At 39.9% G+C, this 20,953-nt stretch overlaps 1 protein-coding gene across 1 annotated transcript in view; it reads left to right on the plus strand.

Annotated features, from left to right (window-relative positions):
* The window catches only part of thsd7ab (thrombospondin, type I, domain containing 7Ab), a 188,270-nt gene that overhangs the window by 66,873 nt on the left and 100,444 nt on the right, over nt 1-20,953 (plus strand). Inside the window, exons 3-6 of the mRNA XM_084727599.1 lie at nt 2,381-2,629; nt 4,854-5,038; nt 13,277-13,345; nt 19,759-19,914. Of these exons, the coding sequence (XP_084583725.1) occupies nt 2,381-2,629; nt 4,854-5,038; nt 13,277-13,345; nt 19,759-19,914 (659 nt within the window). The remainder of the gene's footprint in view (nt 1-2,380; nt 2,630-4,853; nt 5,039-13,276; nt 13,346-19,758; nt 19,915-20,953) is intronic.

The raw sequence follows: 20,953 nt of genomic DNA on the forward strand, positions 1-20,953 counted from the left end.
CATCATCTTACTTATTTAAATAGAGAGTGATTGTGTCCTCATTCTGTCTGAATGACTGAGATGAAGAAATAATGACTTCTTTTTGCAACTTTGAAATCTCCACAAAAATGCTCGGGCATACACACAACAAACGGCAAAGACTCAAAGGATCCAGTTGCTGCAAAAATGGGTCATTGGCTGCATTAGGGGCTTTTTAAAACACAAGAAGTTCCATCTGAGACAGTAAATCAAGCCATCACCCTCAGTGCGTCACATTCGCTGTTTAAATTCCTCATTGTTTTCCTCCGATGCAAAGCGAGCCGGTACACCAAACGTGTTTGGCAGAAAAACAAAACTAAGATTTTTCACAGTGTCACTTTAGTAGCACTTCAAAGACTGCAGAGGTGTTTTAATCTGCAAAGACACAGGAGTTAAAAGAGGGGAAAAAAACACGGCTCATACTCGGCTCATACATTTCCTCATTTATACCAAAAGTCTGAGTTGCTGGAGGTGAAGTGTGGTGGCAACGTCTAAATGAGAGGTTTCTAAATGAAGCAGAGCTGTAATTAGCGCTAATAGCTCGTCAGCTGCAACGCCTCAAGGGGAAAGACATCCAGACTGAGTAGCAGAAAGCAGTCGGCTTTAGTTAGAACAAATTTCTAATGATTCGGTAGCGGCCCAAAGAGGACGGGTTATTCATTAGGCTTACATCTAAATGCTATTTAGATGATCAAAAGATGTGTGTGAGCGATTGATCAGAGGTTGTTTTGGTTTTCTTAAGAAGACTTCAGGATACACACACCATGCAACACCACTCCTGTTTTACTCCTAATGTGAAACTGATTATGCAGCGTGTATGCTAATGAGACTAGCTAATGACAAAATGTGGCACCAGTCAAGGGCAGAGAGTTTAAAGTAAAGCTTTGCGCACCACTTGTAGTGTCACATATCTGTTGGTCTAACGTGTTCAAAGACCATACACCGTGGCCTTAAGGCATCCTGGCACATTGACACTAAAACGGCAGCGAGAAGTAACTGAAAGATTTAACGTGACTTTAATGAGGCGTCAGTAAGCTGCACACTGTTTACCATAAATACGCTCTGTGACCAGCTGATGCCAGAGGAAAACAAATGGATGAAACGATCTGCCTCTGGAGAGTTGAAAGGCTTATTTGCTCACTGTTTGTATCTGATTCTCAGGCTTACCTGATTCTGCAGGTCAGTCCACAGAAGAATAAGTGATTTAATCATTTAAAGGAAAATTCACCACTTTTTTATGGATGTCCAATCAGTATTGAGGTTGATGTAATCAACCTAGGTAATACCTTCCTCTCTGTGCTATGTTGACCAAGATAACTGAGTTCCACGGCTCAAAGAGGCACGCTGGTGTTGCAGTATCTATGTTGCCATGTATCATCACTGATTGAACACCCACATAAAACTGACTGACTGACTTTTCCTTTAAGTCAACATTTGCTGGTTTCGTCTTTTTAAATGTTAGCTGCTTTCCTCTGTTTTGTATTTTGTAAGTGGCTGTAGACATTATGAAAGATGAATGTTATTATTGTAACTAGGAAATAAATAGGGAAATAGTTTGATACGTTAGTACGTCTGTAATATGTTTATTCGCTTTCTTCTGCAGAGTTAGATCAGAAGATTGAAAGCTCTCTGATATTTGTTTGAAGCATGGAGAGATGATTTTTGGTGGCGTTGCTGATACTGATGTTAGAGCATAGAAATTTCTAATATCGAAATCTTGGCCAGTAGTCTTTATACCACATTTAATACACAGAATATAAAATGTATACATAAACACACATTTTTTGCACTGATCCCTCCTAAGTGGTTGACACCTATGGCTAAAATATGTAATAGAGTCAGGATATTTCAAAATTTAACAATAGATGTTATTGTCCAAAATGATGTCAAGGGACTGAAACGGTAGACTTTCAGCAATATTTTTAATAATTATAAATGACTATAAATAAAAAAGAAAAACATCACGTAGAGCAAAATACATGTATATATTAAATCTGAATTGAGAAGAAGGATGAAATAAACACAGAATACACCTTGTTTGTTTAATCTGTACTAAAAAACTAAAAACTGCAATGTAAAAACAACAAGAGATTTTATTAAGTTGGTTTTATTTACCTATTTCTTTGCCAAGAGCAGAAACTTCCTGAAACTTCCTGGAGTCTTGGCCTGAGTAAATCTACAAGATCCCATTACAATTATGGAACATTCTCTTCTTGTAATCCTGTTGATACAAGCAGAGGAAACTGGTGTATTTTTACAAAAAAAAATTGTGTAACATCTGTGCTCCTCTTATTCTACCCAGATCAATGTCATAACCGTACCTCCGCTCCCCCCTGCACCCCTCCTCTTTATCCTTTCCCAGCCTGTGCACACCGAGGGACCTGCCGCTCACCGTCCAGTCCTGCGTCCTCCCCAAGGACTGCCAGGTGACCGACTGGGCCGAGTGGGGCCCCTGCTCCAAAACCTGCTTGGATCCTGAGTCTCCCAGAGGCAGACGCACACGGAGCAGACAAGTGCTCCAGTTTCCTGTGGGCGAGGGGGCGGAGTGCCCGCCGCTGGAGGAGCTGGAGTCGTGTGAGCCCCCGGGCGAAGGCGTGCCACCCTGCGCCACGTGAGTTCCTCCTGATGATAGAGGAGGTAGCTGGGGAGCACAGCGGGGAGTGAGCAGGAGCTTTTTGAATTCGAGTGAGAGTGTGGATTTTTTTTTTTTTTTATAGCGTAGCACTCGACAAGCGCCCATGTTTCACACCGATGCAATTGTATGTTAGGTTGAGAAAATACCCTCCTCCTCCTTGGTTACAGCGTTGTGAAGACCCCGCTACAGTACAAAACACACTGCGAGGACTCATTCCATGTTCCAATAAAACTCAAACAAAAATACAGTAATTTCAAAGTGTTTGGTGTTCAACCTGACTGAGGCTGCACACACTTCCTGTTGACTTCCCTTTACTCATATCACCAAGCTAATTTGCTCTCCTGGGTGGCCCATGTGTGTGTGTGTGTGTGTGTGTGTGTGTGTGTGTGTGTGTGTGTGTGTGTGTGTGTGTGTGTGTCTGTGTGTGTGTCTGTGTCTGTGTAGGAGACAGCATATGGAGACAGATCCGTGTAAGTGCTTGGATTAGTGCCAGACACAAAGTAGAGACAAATGGAGGGAGACTGCAAGGATATTTGAGTCCCACAACCTCTCTCTCTCTCTCTCTCTCTCTCTCTCTCACACACACACACACACACACACACACACACACACACACACACACACACACACACACACACACACACACAAAGATTAAAAACATCATAGGCTCACAGATGGCCTTTATTCCCTCAGTTTCATCCCATATCATCTTTGGACCACTATTGCCAAAATACTTATCCATACGCACACTTATCCTGGAGAATGTTTGATCTTCTGTCAGACTGGCCCACAATAAAAGGAGTTAAGTTGCTCTCACAGCTTTGTGTTGTGCCGTGATATTTACTGACCCACAATAATATGACGAGCGTTGGGTCGTAACATATTATATGTAATTGGGCTCACAAAAAAACAAGTGACTACAATCAGACAAGGTTACATTTTAAAAAATGTGTAATTACAATTACATTGTCAAGGATTACTTGATTACATTTATGATTACGTTTTAAAGATGTCAGTTTTAAAGGAGCAGTATGTAACAACTGCATATGCAAAAATGAGCACTGCAGTGTAAATAGCAAGTTGGAGCCACAGATGGTAAATTAAATGTGTTGAAATCCTATTTAATATACAATCAATGGTTGAAATGAGGGGTTTTCCCTCGCCACCTCATATCTAGACTCAGGGAAGCTCAGGCAGGCAGCAGGAACACTGCAGATGAGCAAAATGGGGGCAACATTGCATACTAATATTGATAGGTGATGACGAGTTCTACTCTGTAAGTTTATCAGCTGTTCATAAGTGCTAACTGTCTGTGAATGTAAAGCTAAACCTGTTATCCCAAAAACAAAAGCCCACTGCTCTGAAAATACAAGCTCTGGAGTTTGTTCTGTGGCTGCCTGTTATTATTAATGATTTCTTACAACTCATAAACAGACACCTACTCATCAGGCAAACAGAGGGATACTGCAGCTTTAGTGTTGTTGTCAAAGAAACGAGTATTTCAAATTAACATGCTTCCTTGATCTCTGATGACATGTCGTATGATTATAAAACTCTTTTCATGACAACCGATGCCGTATTAACTTCTGAAAATTGTGTTTGACACACTGGCTGTCTGACAATTGCCCGATTTGGCAGATTCGTGGGAGAAAAAATCTGTTTGAATGATGAATGAAAATATTTGGAACCCAATTTTTTGTTGCTGCATCCATTTTTTTAAATAATATTTTCAATGTTTGATTTTAAAGCAATCTAAAAGTAATCTCAACATATTCAGATTAGATCACATTTTTGTAATCCACTGCATAATGTGAGAAATGACAAATATTGCCATGTAATTTGTATTGATTCCCTGACTACATTGCCAAATAATCAGACTTAACCCTGATTATGACATACTAGCTGTGATAACTAGCCTATAGATTATTATAAAACAAATATTCATCATTATATAGAAACATTTATTGTCATTTCTTTCTCTGAAATACTGGACTGAACTGAAAAGTGTAGTCCATAATGTTTTTTTTTTTTTTTAAAAAGGAGACTTAATTGGTTGTAACTATGCAACACATCTTTTTATGCTATAGTTAGGTCTGCAGAGCTGTAAATATGCTGTACTTTGACAGTATGTTACACCCACACACAACTCTGCCTCTCTCATACGTCCATCCCCGCTCTCCCATGTTCTCCTCCTCTGTAGTTACACATGGAGAACCACAGAGTGGAGCGACTGCCGGGTTGACTCGTTGCTAAGCCAACAGGACCGTCGACGTAGCAACCTGACAGGGCTTTGTGGAGGAGGCCTGCAGACCAGGGAGCTTTACTGCGTCCAGGCCAACGCTGAGCTTCTGAAATACCTCAACGACCTCAGAGAAAAAGACAAAGGTAAAAGAAAAACACAAAGTAATCATTGCACCCATGGTTCTTTCACATTAATGACCTGAAGATGTTGCTGGTGACTATTTGCGTTTTTTTGTGGTATGAGCACTATGGCTGGGTATCAGTGCTCAGTGCCATTAAGGTAATGACTATAATAAACCAGGACCAAGTGGTATCAAAACTTCTCCAGTCAGCAGATACCTGAATTTGAATTGTACCCATATCTAGAAAAACATGACTATTTGTATGATTTTCTTGCAGCCAAACACTGTGAGTTCTCTTCAGTTGAATACAATGTGTGACTGACCTACTACTGCAGCAGCTGCAACCCATACAGTCTGTGGTGTGTGAAGTCAAGCGTGGTGTGTTTGACAGGGTTGACAGTATTGATGAAACGGTATGAAAATTTCATGCCACAATTACAGTGACAAAAATGATCACAGTTATCATTATTATTGCATGATTCTCGCCAACTTTTAAATTGAAAACCTTTCAAGGACTTGAAATGCCAATATTTCATTCGTGCACAAAACTATTAACTGTTGCCTCTATGATGTTGTGCAGCCGCCCACCACTAGTTGGAGCTGCGGCCCCATCAGACAGCAGCCCCTCTCACCGTATGCCGTAAGCCCCGATGGCCCAGTCAATCCCGGATGCAGCCCCGGATAATGTTGAATGTAGACTGTGACAGAATAAACTGGTATATAACCACTTGACTGGAGCAACATGTGATCACATTCAGCACAGACACGGACATTAACCTGCAAGCAGAGCAGCTGCCGCTGCTGCTAGTGCTGCTAACATTAGCCACGCTGTGTAGTAGGCTGACAGCTAACAACAGCTCCGGGTCATTTACCTGCAGACACTGTGATCCTCTTCAATCTGGAAAGTTGCAGTATTTAGTGAGTCGTTGTCATGTTTTGTAAGTGACTGTGTAATGTTTGTATTGCACAGCACAAAGTAGCACACATTCAGCAGCAGACTGTAGACTTTATAAATTAATAGATTCTTCTCAATTTTAACTGCTTTCTGAGTGTTTTCTTACTGTTAGACTATTCGACTAGTCTAAATTATATTTTGCATTTAATCAACAGGGAAATTAGTCACCAGGAACACGCCTCGTTAATACTGGACAGATTTACCATGAGTTTTTCAAAACACGGTAATCACAAGAATTATAATTTGAAACCATAATGCTAATCGTCTAGAATTTTAGTTTGGGTTATTGTGGAACAATTGCTGTTCCAACCCAAGTTGGCAGTTCAGTGTGCCAAGATGCCACCAAAACGTTTTAAAGTATGGCTATACTGCACATCTATTACATCTGATAAAAATGCATAAAATGGAGAAGGATTCACTCTATTAGTATCACTTTAAGGGTACTGGTATTGGTACTGGTCTGGTATCTTAGTATTTTAAATGATCCCCACCTCAAATGATCGCCAATGTTTAACTTATATTTATGCACCATCAGCATTAAATACAGTTTTGTGTTTCCACTATTTTAGTTTTAGTGCTCTCATGTTAACTCACATAAGTGATCAGCGGGTTCCCTGAGTTGAAGGATCATATTCAATATCAGGAAAGAAAAAGTCAGATTGGTGCATCCCTAAACAGAACATCTCCTTTAACATCTCCTTGTAAACGCACACTTTTAGCCTCAGAATGTAAAGTTTATTCTCTGAGGCTGAAACTTAATACTCATCTTAATTCAGATTGAACTGTCTGCTTACATTATTTGCACAAACTTGACAGCTGGAGTGTTTTTGTAGTCTGTGTTCACAGTCAGTGTACCAGCTGCACAGACATTAGCTGTAGTTAGCTAGCGACTTATGACTGTATGCGCAGAGCGTACCTGTGCTGTGTTTTTGTGACTCAACCTTTGACTGATCTCAAAAACCAGGGACTCTTTCTGTTATTTTCCTCCTGACACCTCTGTTTTACTTCTTACAGCATCTCTGTGTTCACTAATGTGAGAATCTCAGATTTTTTTTTTCTGAAGGTGAAACACGTTGAACTTGTGAGGATGTATCTTCACCTCCACTCTCACCCTCCAGCAAATTTGCATCTGTTCATGCCCACTCACTTCTTTGCATTGACTTGATATGAAGTCTCACTGCTTATAAAAATCATCTGTGGTTCAGTCTGAACGCACATTTATAGAGGGCATTGATCTGCACTATATGGACCTTTAGTGCAGTCTAAAAGCTCCTGAAAAATTGGCTCCAGTCCCATAGCTATTCCCTATATACTGTTCATGGTAAAAAGCAAGTTTTCAGGGCCTTCCTGAATATATTTTAACATATATGTATTATTCATGTTTAAGGAGACATTATCATGCAGAAGCTGCTTTGTGCTACAGGGTCCATAATGAAGATTTTGCACAAGGTTTTGAATGGATCTTGATGCAGCCAAGCTTCTGCCAATCTTAATAAAAATAAATATATGGAAGGTCACAGGTTCAAATTCTTCATCCAGTTAGAAAATTCTACTCAGAGAATTTATAAAGACATGCTCATCCTGGCTGCAAAATGTTGCTCTTCTGTGTGGCATAACCAGTGAAAATAGCTTAATCCACTACCTGTCTGCCACTTTTTCCAGGTGTTTCTTTTTCAGTCTCCTGTTTTGTCAGCTGCTCCCTCCTACGGTATATCTCCACTGTCCTCTGTGATTTCTATATCATTAGTTCTTAAAGGAAATCTCTTTTTGTCAATTGCACATTTTAGTTGTATCGATCTCTGGAGGCTGTCAAGTATCTTCCTTCACTGCTGTAACCAGAGTCAACACCACAGTTGCACACGGACGGCATCACACAGCAAAGCCTGAGACAAATCAGTCGAACTCTCCAGTGTAACTCAAATAAATTTGATCAAGCACGGTTACATGACAACTTACATCCTCCAAACCCCCACACACTCTATATGAACTGCAGTCCCCTGGTGGATGTGTAGCAGATAATTACACGTCAAATGCTTGCAACAGATATAACCCTACATGTTGACTTATTCACGTCCAAATATACAATGACATACGATATTGCATTTGCATTAATAGTCACTGTGGTGTGTTTTTTTTTTTATCCTCTCTTTTCAAATGTCCCTCTGTGGCTACATTGTCAGCTTCAATCGCTCTGCTTGAACATTTAAACAGACTTTAACCCGCTGCCATTTTCTCCTCTTAAACCAAATCAGGAGTCATTTAGAACAGGGATTTGTCTGCTCGTGTGTCCTGCTGTGACTTGTCAGTGGTCACAAGTGCAAAGGCCTCCATTTCTGACACTTGTCAGGCCAGCTTAGAGTCAAAGCTGCCCTCTTAAAGAGGGTGTTAAAGACATTAGTTGAGGCTAAGCTTATGGAGACCAACTGTGCTGATCGCGTGAGAGAGAGTGACATAGTCTAAGAGGAGGTGAGATGCCCAGTTGCCCCTTGTGCCAAACGTGCAGGGATTTTCCTCTCACGCAAACCGAGTGACCGAAGTGTAGTTAATGCATTCTGGTGAAGTTTAGTGTAAATTGTGGCTGCATGGAGACAACAACAACAAAAAAAAGCTACTACAAAGAACTCTCACATTTTGTTGATTTTGTGGCCCCCATGGACGAAAGTAGTAATGTTTCAACTATAATAACCATGGAATATCACATCAAAAATAAAATGATCTAAATTGAAATCTGCTTACCTTCGACTTCTAACATACTGCTAACTGTAACTCTGCCTTTAAAAATTTAAACACAGGCTTGTTTCATCTAATTTCAAAGAGAATCTGATCTAGTGGCAGGCATTAAGAACAGCTATACGGAAACAGCCGGTCTTTTTGTGATGGTCATATAAATGAGACCTTTTCATGACCAGTTTAAAAACAAAATGCTTTGCAAGTAATAAAAAAGTTAATAAATTCCAAGATGTAAATAATAAAATTACATAAAATGGTGATTAAAATAATTACAATAATCTACTATCAATTAAAATTTAGGAATGGGAAAAAAACGTTTTAAGAACGAATTTAAAATAGGATTCTGACCTTTTTCAACATGTAATTGAAGCTTTTGACATGTTGATGACATGTTCAGTTGGCATAGAAACTGGCTGCGGTTGCCAGGTGCAGTTACCTTCACATGTTAACTTGTCATGTGAAGAATATGTACATTTAAGAGTTATTTTTGTATGTCGACCTGCAGCAGCTCTTATAGCTGTGTCGAATGCACACTTTGGATTTGCAGTGCAATATTTCTGGCTCAGGCACAAGAAGATGACGTCACAATTCTTAATCCTTCTCACAAAGCTCTGAATGGCTCACAGATGTTCTTCCGACCAGAGAAATAGTCACCACTGAGCACAGAATTTAATTTGAATCACTGTTAAAATCTCAGATGTAAATTCAGTGGTCTCATAACAGGCTATTTAGCTACAGTGGAGCAGTGCATCATATGATGAAACACAAAACGGCAACGTCTTTTTCCAGGTGACCTTGTTACTCATTTTAGAGAGTTAAAAAAAATATAAAAACACATCACATTCTGTACACCAGAAATGTTTTCTCAAAAAATTGCTTTTTAAGTTCAAACTTAGCTTGCAACCTTCAACCCAGTACATTAAATGATGGGTTTGAAATGAACTACTAGTTATTTATGCTACGTTCAAGTCAAAGTTGGAGGTTGGAATTTCCCATTTGAAATTTCCAACATCTGACTTTCAGGCATTCCAGGTGCATTATGTAAAATAATAAACATGTCTGACCATGACAATCTGATGTTTCTTTGGTAAGTGTACACATAGTTGAACTCTCAGCAGTGCAGCCTCACTAGAAGCAAGAAGTTAACAGACGCTTTTATACATTATAATTTTCGTTTTTGGGTTGTTTACTCAAGCAACACCCTGATAACATTGTCAACATATTTTGACATCAGTTTATGTGCAGAAAGGATTTTGTTATATCATAGTATGTCTGATTTTAATAAAATACTCTCGGCTGCATAGAATACTCTCTTCATGGGTGCTGCCATTATTATGTGACATGAGACAACTGCTCCTTTATCAAACTGGGGTTGATGGATTTGCCCGAAGGAGGAACTCTGATGGTGTTTCAGTGAACTTTTTCAAGTAGGAGGTTGGAAATTTTCAAAAGTTTAAGTTGTCTCAAACACAGCGGAAGAACTTAGGAGGTGGACCATATGCTTAAACCTTAAATCAATTTAATAACTGCCGCAACCCAATCCAGGTGTTTAGATTTAATGAACTGCCAATGAGCTAAATCATTATTGTGTTACTTCAGTCACTGATAGACCGGACCAAAATGAACATTTATTGACTATGTGGCAAATGATTACTTTTTAGTTTTTAATATTGCTTGAAAGGCTCTAGTATTAATCTAAAGCTATCTTGTGTGACGCTGAATAAATTTATGATGAATGACTTGTGAAGGAAAAGCTGGCAGTGCATTTTCTATGCCAATGCATTGTTTCTCGGAGTTTGAATTGATCGGTGGCCCTTTGGTTCTCTGTGTATCAGCCCTAATTAAAGAATAATGAGTCTGGTAGCCAAGATTAAACATCGACAGACACTGTTGAGACAAAGCATATTGTATAAGAAAGAATGTTTAATGTATACCATATGAGCTTGTATCGTTTGCTGTCTATCTCACTTCTCGCTTGCGGCTAAACTGCTATAGGGGCTATAGGACGAGGGAGAGCATACAGAACACGTGCAATGAAACTGGAGTGATCATACACGTTGAGGCGCCTGTAACCTCTGTTATAAGATACAGTTAAAGATTCATATGTACGAGCATGTTGAGAGTGGTGTTGCCAGGGCTGGCTGTGCAGAAATGTGCGTGACTTGTGTGTGTGAGTAATTGCATGAAGACACACACACACGTACACACATGCACAAAGTTCTTATCTTCTTGGCGCAGGATTTCTTTCCCCTCCATTGGGGGGTAATCTCCCAGCATACCACTGAGACAGAGAGGCAGACAGTGGTTCAGTAAAGTTTCCTGCTAGCGCTCTCCTTCTCCCCTCTCTCATGCATAAATATCACCATGCAAAAGGGCGGAAGATACCCTCAGGCCAAGATCTGGAATCAGCTTACAACCTCCTAAATCTTAACCTTAATCTTTATGGGGGAGTAGCTCTGCTCTGACCCCAGATCAGTATCGCAGCCTAAGTAACATCATCCAGCACTGCCTCAGCTAAGGCTGTGTAGTTTTGGGTTTGGGTCTGCTCGACCGCTGGAGAGTATGGATGTCTAAAGCGCTTCTTTAAGCCTTATGGGAGTTGACATTTTGGTCACCTTCCCCAATATTTGACAAGAAGATTGACTAAAAAGTCCTTTTAACCTCCACTGAGTGAGAGTATCACAAGAGGTTTATCCAAATCTTAGGTTCATCCTGTCCTGGTTAAAACAGTGGTGCCTTTTGGGGGCAGGTGGCACCAAAATAATTCACCTGACAATGCACGTTGCTTTTGATAGAGAAATAGCTATTTGTTTAATATTTTTTAAAATATTTGTTTCCTTTCTAAAAGTTGTATGATAAAATCACTATCAGTCTCATATCTATGTGTTAACTGAACAACTGTAGTGAGGACCTGGTTAGCATAGCTTAGCATTAAGATTGGCAAACAGCTAGCTTGGCTCTGTCTGAAATTCAAAAATATACCTGCCAGCATCCTTCATCAAATCATCTTACTTTATGTGTTGTTTATTAAAACGGTACATGAAGTAAAAAGTAGAAACGACAATTTTTGTTTTTTGGCAGTTTCTTGACCAATAAAGGTTTATTCATCCATGTACAAGTGTTTCTGTGCAGAGTCTCCAGCTACAGTGTGAGCATGGCACAAAATTAGCACCAGCTACCAGCCAAATGCTTGTAAAATATGCAAGTGACTGCTACATTTGCTTCACTCACCAAACCCCCAAAATATGAATATTCGTTAGCCATTTGCACCCTGAGCATGGGTTGCCAGACAGATTTTGGTTTCTGTAGCACTAAACCTGGCAACCTCGCTGTGACAACAAGAGTTTAAGATGCTCCACACAGTCACTACACTTCACTGTCAGGACAGTTCCAGCTCATAACTCCTAAAATCACAAATTGATTTTACAATATTTTGTACAGATTAAGTCAACTGGTTTTCATCCCCACTCGTCACATACTGAGGTTTTTTCACGACCCTCAGCATCTTATACTGATGGACAAGGTGCCCTTTAGTGGCTGTATGAAAAACAGCCAGAAAGCAGTAGACACAGTAGCAGTTTGGGACAGTTTGGCACAAAAACAACTTGGGTAGGTTTAGGATAACGCTATATTTGGGGTTACAAAGCATGTTACATTATATACATTACGTGAAGTCACTGAAGCAACTTGCAAGATGAAAGTCAATCAACGCAAGTTATGTGATGCATGTAATGTCATGTGCCCTCAAACATCACATGGGATGTGAATCCAGTGTTTGTTTGAGCTGTCCATCCACCTCACCACCTCTATATAAGTACTTTCTCCCTCTTTCTACTACGTCAACAGCCTGGTGTGTCTCATATAGCCATAGATGATTTTTTGCCAAGGGGCAAGTGGAGAACGGGTTAATTAAGCAAACATTTTAATTCAGCTGTAGCTGTCCTTTATACAAGGCTTCCACTGCTTCCAATTTCATGCTAAGCTAGGCTAAAGTCCAGCTCTGCATTTGACACATAGACATGAGAGAAATATCTTTTTTTTAATCTCAATCTTGGAAAGACAGCAAATGAGCATAAAATGTCAAACTATTCCTTTAAATTCCTGGAGCGTCTAAAAAAGGCAACGTATAATCTGGCCGTTTAGCAGAGTTAATTAGCTGCTATGAGGCAACAAGTTAAATTATGAGAGATGAGTCTGTCGGTCTGAAGTTAAAAAGTCTGTAATCAGATTTTTTTTGATCCCCCAACGCCAAAATCTGATCACATGTTGTGGTCACCAGAAGTCCACGTGTGCTTTTGATCATAAAGCATGGGTCAAAATAACTGAACCACAAAGAAAACTTATCTTGCACTATCACTCAAACAAAGATAATAAAAGACAGATTTGATCCTGTTCATTTAACTGTAAACACGCTCGGGATGTGAGGTGCAGTTCTCTGCAGCCTCTCCTGCTGTTGCATTAGTCTCTGCCTGTCTCTTGTGTGCTGTGTCCCGTTAGTCTCTGTGTTTGTTTGATAGTGCCTCTGTCTCCCTGGTGTGCGCGTAGCTAATAGCGCTATCTCCCCTGTAATTGCAGCGGGTCAGACCCAAAGACAGCAGAAGCCTAGTGTCCCCCCTCTCCTCTCCATCACCTTCCAGATTACAGGTAGGTGTTTTTAGTCACGCTGATAACGAAGCCCCGGCCTCTCCGTCTGCTTTATGCCTCCCAGGTCTCCTTTTTTTCCTCTTCCCCTTTCTCTACTCGTGACGTTCACAGTGTCAGTCTCCTCTACTCTGTCCCTGTTTCCTCTACTTTGTCCTTTCTTCCTGTCTCCTCTACTCTTCCTGTCTCATTCTCCTCTCTTTTTACTCCTCTGTCCTTGTTACCTCAACCCTCTTTACCTCCTGTCTCCTCTACTCTTCCCATCTCATTCTCCTCTCTTTTTACTCCTCTGTCCTTGTTACCTCAGCCCTGTCTTTACCTTCTGTGTCCTCTACTCTTCTTTCCTAATGTTTTTCTCTTTCTCTCTTTTTGTTCTTGTTATCTTTCCTCTCATTACTTCTATCCTTGTTTCATGTCTCCTCTCTTTTTGTATCCTTTCTTTTCTCCCCTTTTCTTCTCATCTCTTCTCCTGTCTTATGATCCTTCCTTGTCTCCTCTCCTGCCCCCATTCCCCTTTCTTCTCCTTTCCTTTTCTTTCCTCATCTATCATCTTCTCTCCTCTTCTCATTTTTCTTCTCCTTCATCAGTGTTTCCTCTCCTTATCCCTCTTCTCCTCTCTTAGCCTCTCCTATCCTTACCTTGTTTTTCCTCTCTTTTCTCCTTGTTCCTTCTCCTCTCTCCTCTCTTCCTTGTCTCTTCTCCTCATGTCCCCTCTCTCCCCGTTTCCTCACCTCATTTCTTCTATCCTCTATCCTTGTTTCCTTTCCGTTTCTGTGCGTTGTATTTCTTCTCATTCCTTCTAGGTTGTACCCCTGCCTCCTCTCCTATCATCTTTGTTTCATGTCCTTCCACGTCCTGATCTAATTTTCTTCCCTCTGCTGTTCTTTCCTCTGCTTTTCTCTTTCTTTTACATTCAATTTTTCTTCTCCTCTACTGTATCTTTGTTTCCTTTCCTCTCCTCATCTCCCTTTCCTTACCTTTCTTTTCCTTTCCTCTCCTCATCTCCCTTTCCTTACCTTTCCTTTCCTTTCCTCTCCTCTATCTTTGTTTCCTGTCCTTTACTCATTCCTCCTCTGCCTGCATCTCCTAAGGAAGGACTTCCTTCCCTCCTTTCTCCTTCCCTCTCCTTTTTCTCTATCCTTCTTGCCACCCCTCTCCTATGCTCTCCTCTCCTCTTCCCCATCTTCTCTTCTCTCCTCATTTCCTCTATTCCCTTTCTTTGTCTCCTGTTCTCTCCTCTCATCTCCTCTATCTTTGATTCTTGTTCTTTCCTCAATCCTTTTCCACTCTCCTCTATTTCTCTATCTCTCTTCCCTCTTCTTTCCTCTTTCTTTCTTTGTTTCCACTTCTGATTTTTACATTTTTTCTTCTCCTCTCCTATCCTCTATCGTTGTTTTCTCTCCTTTTCTCGTCTCTCCTCTCTTCCTCTCTCCTGTCCTCATCTCTCCTATTCTCTATCCTTGTTTCCTCTCTTGTCATATTCTGCTCTTCTTCCTCCTTTACATTCCTAACCCGTATCCCTGTCTCCTTTCCTATCATCTTCTTTCCTGTCTTCTTGCCTCCTCTTCTCCTCTTGTCTCTTATCTCCTTTATCTTTGTTTACTGTCCTCTTCTCTCCTTTATTCCTATTTACCTTTCCTCTTTCATGGACTCCTAATTTTTCTTCACCTCCTCTCTAATCTATCTTTGTTTCCTTCCCTCTCCTCATATCCCCTCTACTTTCTTTTTGTCTATTCTTGCTTCCTCTCCTCATGCCTCCTGTCCTCCCCTCATTTCTCCTTTCCTCTCTTCTCCTCTCTGTTCCTCTCTCTTTGATTTAATCTCCTCTTTTGAACATAACGATGGATCACAAATGGGAAAAACATATATCAACAGTCCAAATATTGATTTTAACAATACAATAATGCCCCCTCCCCCCATTATTGTGAATCTTTATATTTATGATGATGTTCAATGTACACAACATACAGTAGCCTTGCTGATCTTTATGCGATGTACAATATTGATGCCAAGTCCAACAAAGGGACAAGTAGTATTACAACAAAGTTCTGTATTCTCCCATGAAAAAAATCAGGCAAAAGAGTTGAAGCTTTGAAGGGACTGTAAGAAAAACTTTGTTCCACCACAAACAGAATATGGATAGTGAGATGTGAGACATTTTCCACCACTGCAGACAGTAAGCCACACTCGCATGAGGGATTTTTTCCTCCGTTGTCAGTTCAGCACAATAGAAAAATGAACTCAATGGGGAGCGCTCTATAAAATAGACTAATAGAGAAGCAGGATATAGAGAAAGTTTTTTTTTCCTTTCCACATCACACAGAGATATTCTGTTGGTCCTCAATTTTGTATTCCCAAATGGATTGATGTTGAAAGATTGAAGTCAGTGTATTTCCCCCAATAAGACGTGGATTAACAGTGGCTCAGCAAACTCAGTATATGACTTTCAGTGTATTTGTAAGAGGAATTAACCATTTTGCATTTCAAAAGCCCCACTTGCCTTCCCGTGTACAGTTCTAAGGGAATTATGATCCAGCTCTCCTGACTATGTGAGACTTTAAGCTCTCAGATGTCTTGTAGGAACAGTTGGAATACAGGAAATAAAGTGCCTCAGGTTTAACATGTGAAGAGAATTTTTTTTTACGCGTGTGAATCACTAAATATCCAATGTATTTGAAATGTATCACTCAATACTTGAAAAAGCTGACATCAATCCATCTTTGTACCTTGTAGAGAAAAGTCTTATATATTTTTTAAACTTTCATGTCACCTCTGACGGGTTGCTATAAGACCGAACGCCAGTTTTCACTAAAGGTGGATTTTCTCCTGGGCAGGGAGAACTTTGTAATATCCCAAACAGACACCACAACAGATGCTACCAATTCAGTTGTTCACTTTTCTCCGGCAGCATCAAATTAAAATGAAACAAATTCTGCTTACACTAACAGGTGTTCGTGGAGCACTGCAGTGTCATGAGTTGATTACAGAAGATGAAAACAACACTAGACACTCATTCCAGAGAGGAGGAATTGATTTGAGAAAAATTTACTGATATTATATCATCTGTTACAGTGTTTTGTAAAATAGGACCCAAAAGATCTCTGTATTTTTTTCATCTTCAGTATTGTGTTTCACTTTCATGCCAATAGTTTTTCAGCGTGAAATTATTCGAGTGCTTAATATCTCCTTTTGAAATGCAACGCTTCAACGTGATTGTTGGCATACAAAATAAAACTGTAGTTTTAGTTAAGAGTTTTTGGTTTCAGCTTTTTTTTTTAGATCGAGGGTAGGCAGTGTATTTTTGGCATCATTTGGCAAAAGCCCTATAATAACCTTAAAGCATAATGTCTGTGAAGATTCTCAATCACCCAGATCATGGTATTTGTAGATGTTCAGTTAAAAGAATATATTTTGGCCACATTTTAAATGCAGTGTAAACAACCAAACATAACAATCAGATCTGAGTATTTAATTAGAATTGAGCAGTAGAGCTTGGCCCAAGGATTTAGAGTGTGAATTTTCGATTCTGGAGAAAGGTAAGTTTGATTGAGCACTTGAATTCCATTAGGCTTAAAGGTTATTATGGAACTTTTGCTCAATGATGCCAAAAATATACTGCCTACCCTGGCTGTTAGTCTGTCTCACTATAATAAAATCTTTCTCCATTTTAATGCCGTTATATACCGGTTATTCATTAGCATTGAATGTGCTTTTTAGAATGAAATTGGATTCATATGCGCAGCTGTACATGTTTGCTCTGTGTGTGTGTAGCTGGGAAAAGGAAAAAGGGTTTAGAAGTGTCAGTCAGAGTGTGGAGCTGCAGGCGGGGGGCTGAACCTGTCTGCTGAGCGAGCAGAACTCACTTTTATCACCAAGGACGACCTGGAAGCATAGATGTGGTGTCCTGTTGAACCGGTGCTTTAAAGAAACAGGTTGATATTTTGAGAAATAGACTTATTCGTTTTCTAGATGAGAGTTAGACAACGTATCACTTTCATATCTGTCTGTTAAATGTGAAGCTACAGCCAGTTAGCTTAGCACCAAGACTGGGAGTAGCAAAAACAGCTGGCCTCACCCTGCCCCCCCCCCCCTTAAAACCGCAAAATGTTGTTTTTGCTTTGGTTCTCAGAAACATTTTGTTCGGCCTTCTAACCACATGAAATGCACAGATTATATTTCAGTCATTTAATTCCAACGTTTTTATTTCTATAGCCTTCATGAAATAGACTACTTCGTTACTGTGTCAAACTGTGTCCCCCTAAAAAGGGTCTGTCAGGTTAGAAATGACAATTTGTCGCGAACTACTGGTTGCATGGCAACTAGTGACACTTCACACCTGTGTCAGGAAGTAACAATCTGTCATTAATGCTAGTGCTGTTAGCTAAAACAAGAGATTTCTGTGAACAACTCAGCAGTTTAATGTGGAAGTGAAATGAAAACCACCACCACACAAAAAAAAACACTATGGTGGAGGAGAAAAGGGTGTTTCAGGAAAAATGGATCAACTTTTACTTCTTCGGACCTCGAGGGACAAATAAAGTGACCTGCCTTATCTGCAAACAGGTGAATTTTGTTCTCAAGAAATTTTTAATGTTTAACGCCATTATGAGACTAATCACAAATCCTACAACATGTCTGTGTGTCTTCCTGTGCAACCTTCAATCATAAGCCGGCTTCCTAAATTGACACTCAGTAATCTAAACTTTTAAACAAACCAAATAAAACATGTCAGTTGGTGAACTTGGTGAACTGGATTTTGTTATCTTTGTAGTAGGGCTGCACGAAATGGTTCGAATTCTAAATCAATATTTGAATGCTGCACAGTTTTAGCTCTGTTTTTTGTCTTTTTTGCCATGTCTGTTCATTCTTTTTAATTAAAGTATTTATTCCTGCACAGTTTCATACTACTTGTAGAATTCAGGTGGTGGCTGCATAGGCTTGTTTTCAACTCTTCCAAACATTTCCAGAGTGTTGTAAAGTTCAAAATTCTAAATTTATTGAAGAGAGATAGATGTTGAACATGTTTTATTTAACTTTCTATCTGTTAAGCTGTTCAAAAACAACATTTTCACTGCGAAAAAACAGTTTTCTCTCCAATTTGCTGCACTCGAGGGGAGGCATGCACATGTACTAACAGGACGGTCTAGCAGCAGTCTAACAGAGCTCTGATTTATATTTATATAACCACAATAAAAAAAAAAATCAACTGATGTAAAACAGACTCTGAGAATTGAGGATTTTGTTGGAGACAAAACCTCAGTCGAATCTTCAAATGTAAACTTGACAATGACATTGGTACAGCCCTGCTTTTTAGAGAACCACCGTAGCTGTTTCCTTCAGTTTCCACTGCCACCAGGTAATTTCATGTTTAACATACGGACATGAGAGTGGTATCAATCTTCTCATCTAACTCTCAGCAAGAAAGCAAATACCGGTATTTCCCAAAATGTCATATTATATCAGTAGGGCCCATTACCACATAACTGCAACTTTCTGGGATTTAGTTTGACCAGGGGCTCCTGTCAGAAGTCCTCTGTCTCTTTCTCTTTCTCTGTCCTCATATTTTATGTTCGTCTCCACTTTCTAGTATCGAATAAAGGCTCAGAAAGTGAAGAAACCAAGAATGCACGACTCTGGAAAACAACAGCAACACCACTTTCGAATGACACTGACACCCGCATGCATACTGTATGTGCATGCATAAATGCATACGCGCTGTATCCTCAGAAATTCCACACATCAAATTTATTTATCGTGGCACGGTTCAGCAGACATGTAAGCAATGTATTCTGCACAGTTGTCACAGAGCTGTGCCCTGCATGGCGATAGCATCTCTCCTCTCTATTTCCACAAAGTTCCTCAGTGGGAGTTCACACAGGCATGGACTTACCAGTTGTATCATGAAAAAGACTTTTCTAAAGCCAACATGGCACGACTGAGGAAAGTAGGCGCCAAACTACACCTCACGGAATAAACATGAGCCAAGACATTGTCAGTTCTCTTACACCTTTAGTGCTGTATTGTTGCTTCCTCTCTCCTGTCTGTGTTGAGAGTCAGTGGGCAGAGCTCCACAATGTTTAATGTTTCTAGCAAGGCGCTGCACGAGATAATCATTGCTAATTTATCATTCTGACATGCTAACAGGGAGGCGATAAACAAAACCAAGGGATAATAGTGTCTACTTCACAGGCATGTTTTGTTTTTTTTCCACCGTGGTTCTCATCTATTCTCTATTGGGACTCTGCTGCCAGGAATAAAAGTAAATAAGCATTATTGTGTCCCTTGTTCCTGTTGATTGTAATGCATTTAAAAAAAATCCCTCAAATAAAGACAAACCAGAATAGGATCAAAGTGAAGCAGGTTCATTTTATCTGCTGATTATTTTCCATCCTTTTTTTTTTTGCTCATCTGCACAGCTTCGCGCCCAGTGGAAAACAAGCTGTGTGAGGGTCCGATTCCCAACAGGTCACAGCTGTGCCAAATCCCCTGTCCCATCGACTGCGAGGTGTCGCCGTGGGGCGCCTGGGGGCCGTGCACCTTCGAGAACTGTGATGACCAGGCTGGAAAAAAAGGTAAGAAAACATGGTCCCAGTCGATAACATCATGCTTTAATGGTGCTTTATGCCACATTTTCAGCATTATAATGATTTATTAAAGTTATTGTGTTACATCAGTATAAGACAATAATTCCCAGTCCCAAAAACAAAAATACATATTTTTCCCCTGGCCTGTGGTGTTATTTATCCACCCAGATAGTTCTGGTGTGAGTTGCAGAGTTTTGGAGATAACTGTCATAGAGATGTCTGCCTTCTCTCCAATATAATGGGACTAAATGACACTCAGCTTGTGGTGCACAAAGCACCAAAACATTACATTTGAAAACACAAAACCAGTGCCTCTTTCCAAAAATCACGACCCGGATACTCAAGATAATCCACCTTGTTGTGAGCAGTTTCATGTAGGAACTACTTTCTTTATACTAGAGGGGCAATAGTTCCTACATGAAACAACCCACAATAAGGTGTGTGGATTTTTTGGGGGAAGTGGGGGGTTTAATTTTTCAAGTGAAGCCAAGTACCATTATACTGGAGAGAAGTGAGACATCTCTACTGGTGATATCACCAAGATTCTGCAATTCACAGCCAAAAAATCCGATGGATAAATAGCACTACAGGCCAGGGAAAAAATATGAATTTTTGATTTTGAAGTGAACTGTCCCCGTCAAATGTTTGATGCTTTTCCAAATAAACCCACCCACCTACACTTCCCCTTTGTTTTTTGGCTCAACCAAAACACGTTTGAAGTAATTTGTCCATCATGTTTCATTGCTTCATCCATCTGGCATTGAGATAAACTGCTCTGTGAGAATACAGCAATAACCTCATCCTTCATTCATTGTTTTTGTTTACAGTAATTACACCAATGTGTTACAATGAATTAATTTAATACATGAATAATATTATTACTCATAAGCACCTTCATTAACTTTATCTAAAGGCTTTCTGCTGTAATAAAATATTTAGTGCTTTCTTTTTACAGTGTAGTAAATGCTCCCTGTGCTCCATCTAAAAGCTCCTTTTTTATAGGAACAATAGAATTAGTATGCTGTAT

This window comes from Lutjanus erythropterus, chromosome 9, assembly GCF_056507025.1.
Source record: "Lutjanus erythropterus isolate fLutEry1 chromosome 9, fLutEry1.hap2, whole genome shotgun sequence".
NCBI lineage: Eukaryota > Metazoa > Chordata > Actinopteri > Lutjaniformes > Lutjanidae > Lutjanus > Lutjanus erythropterus.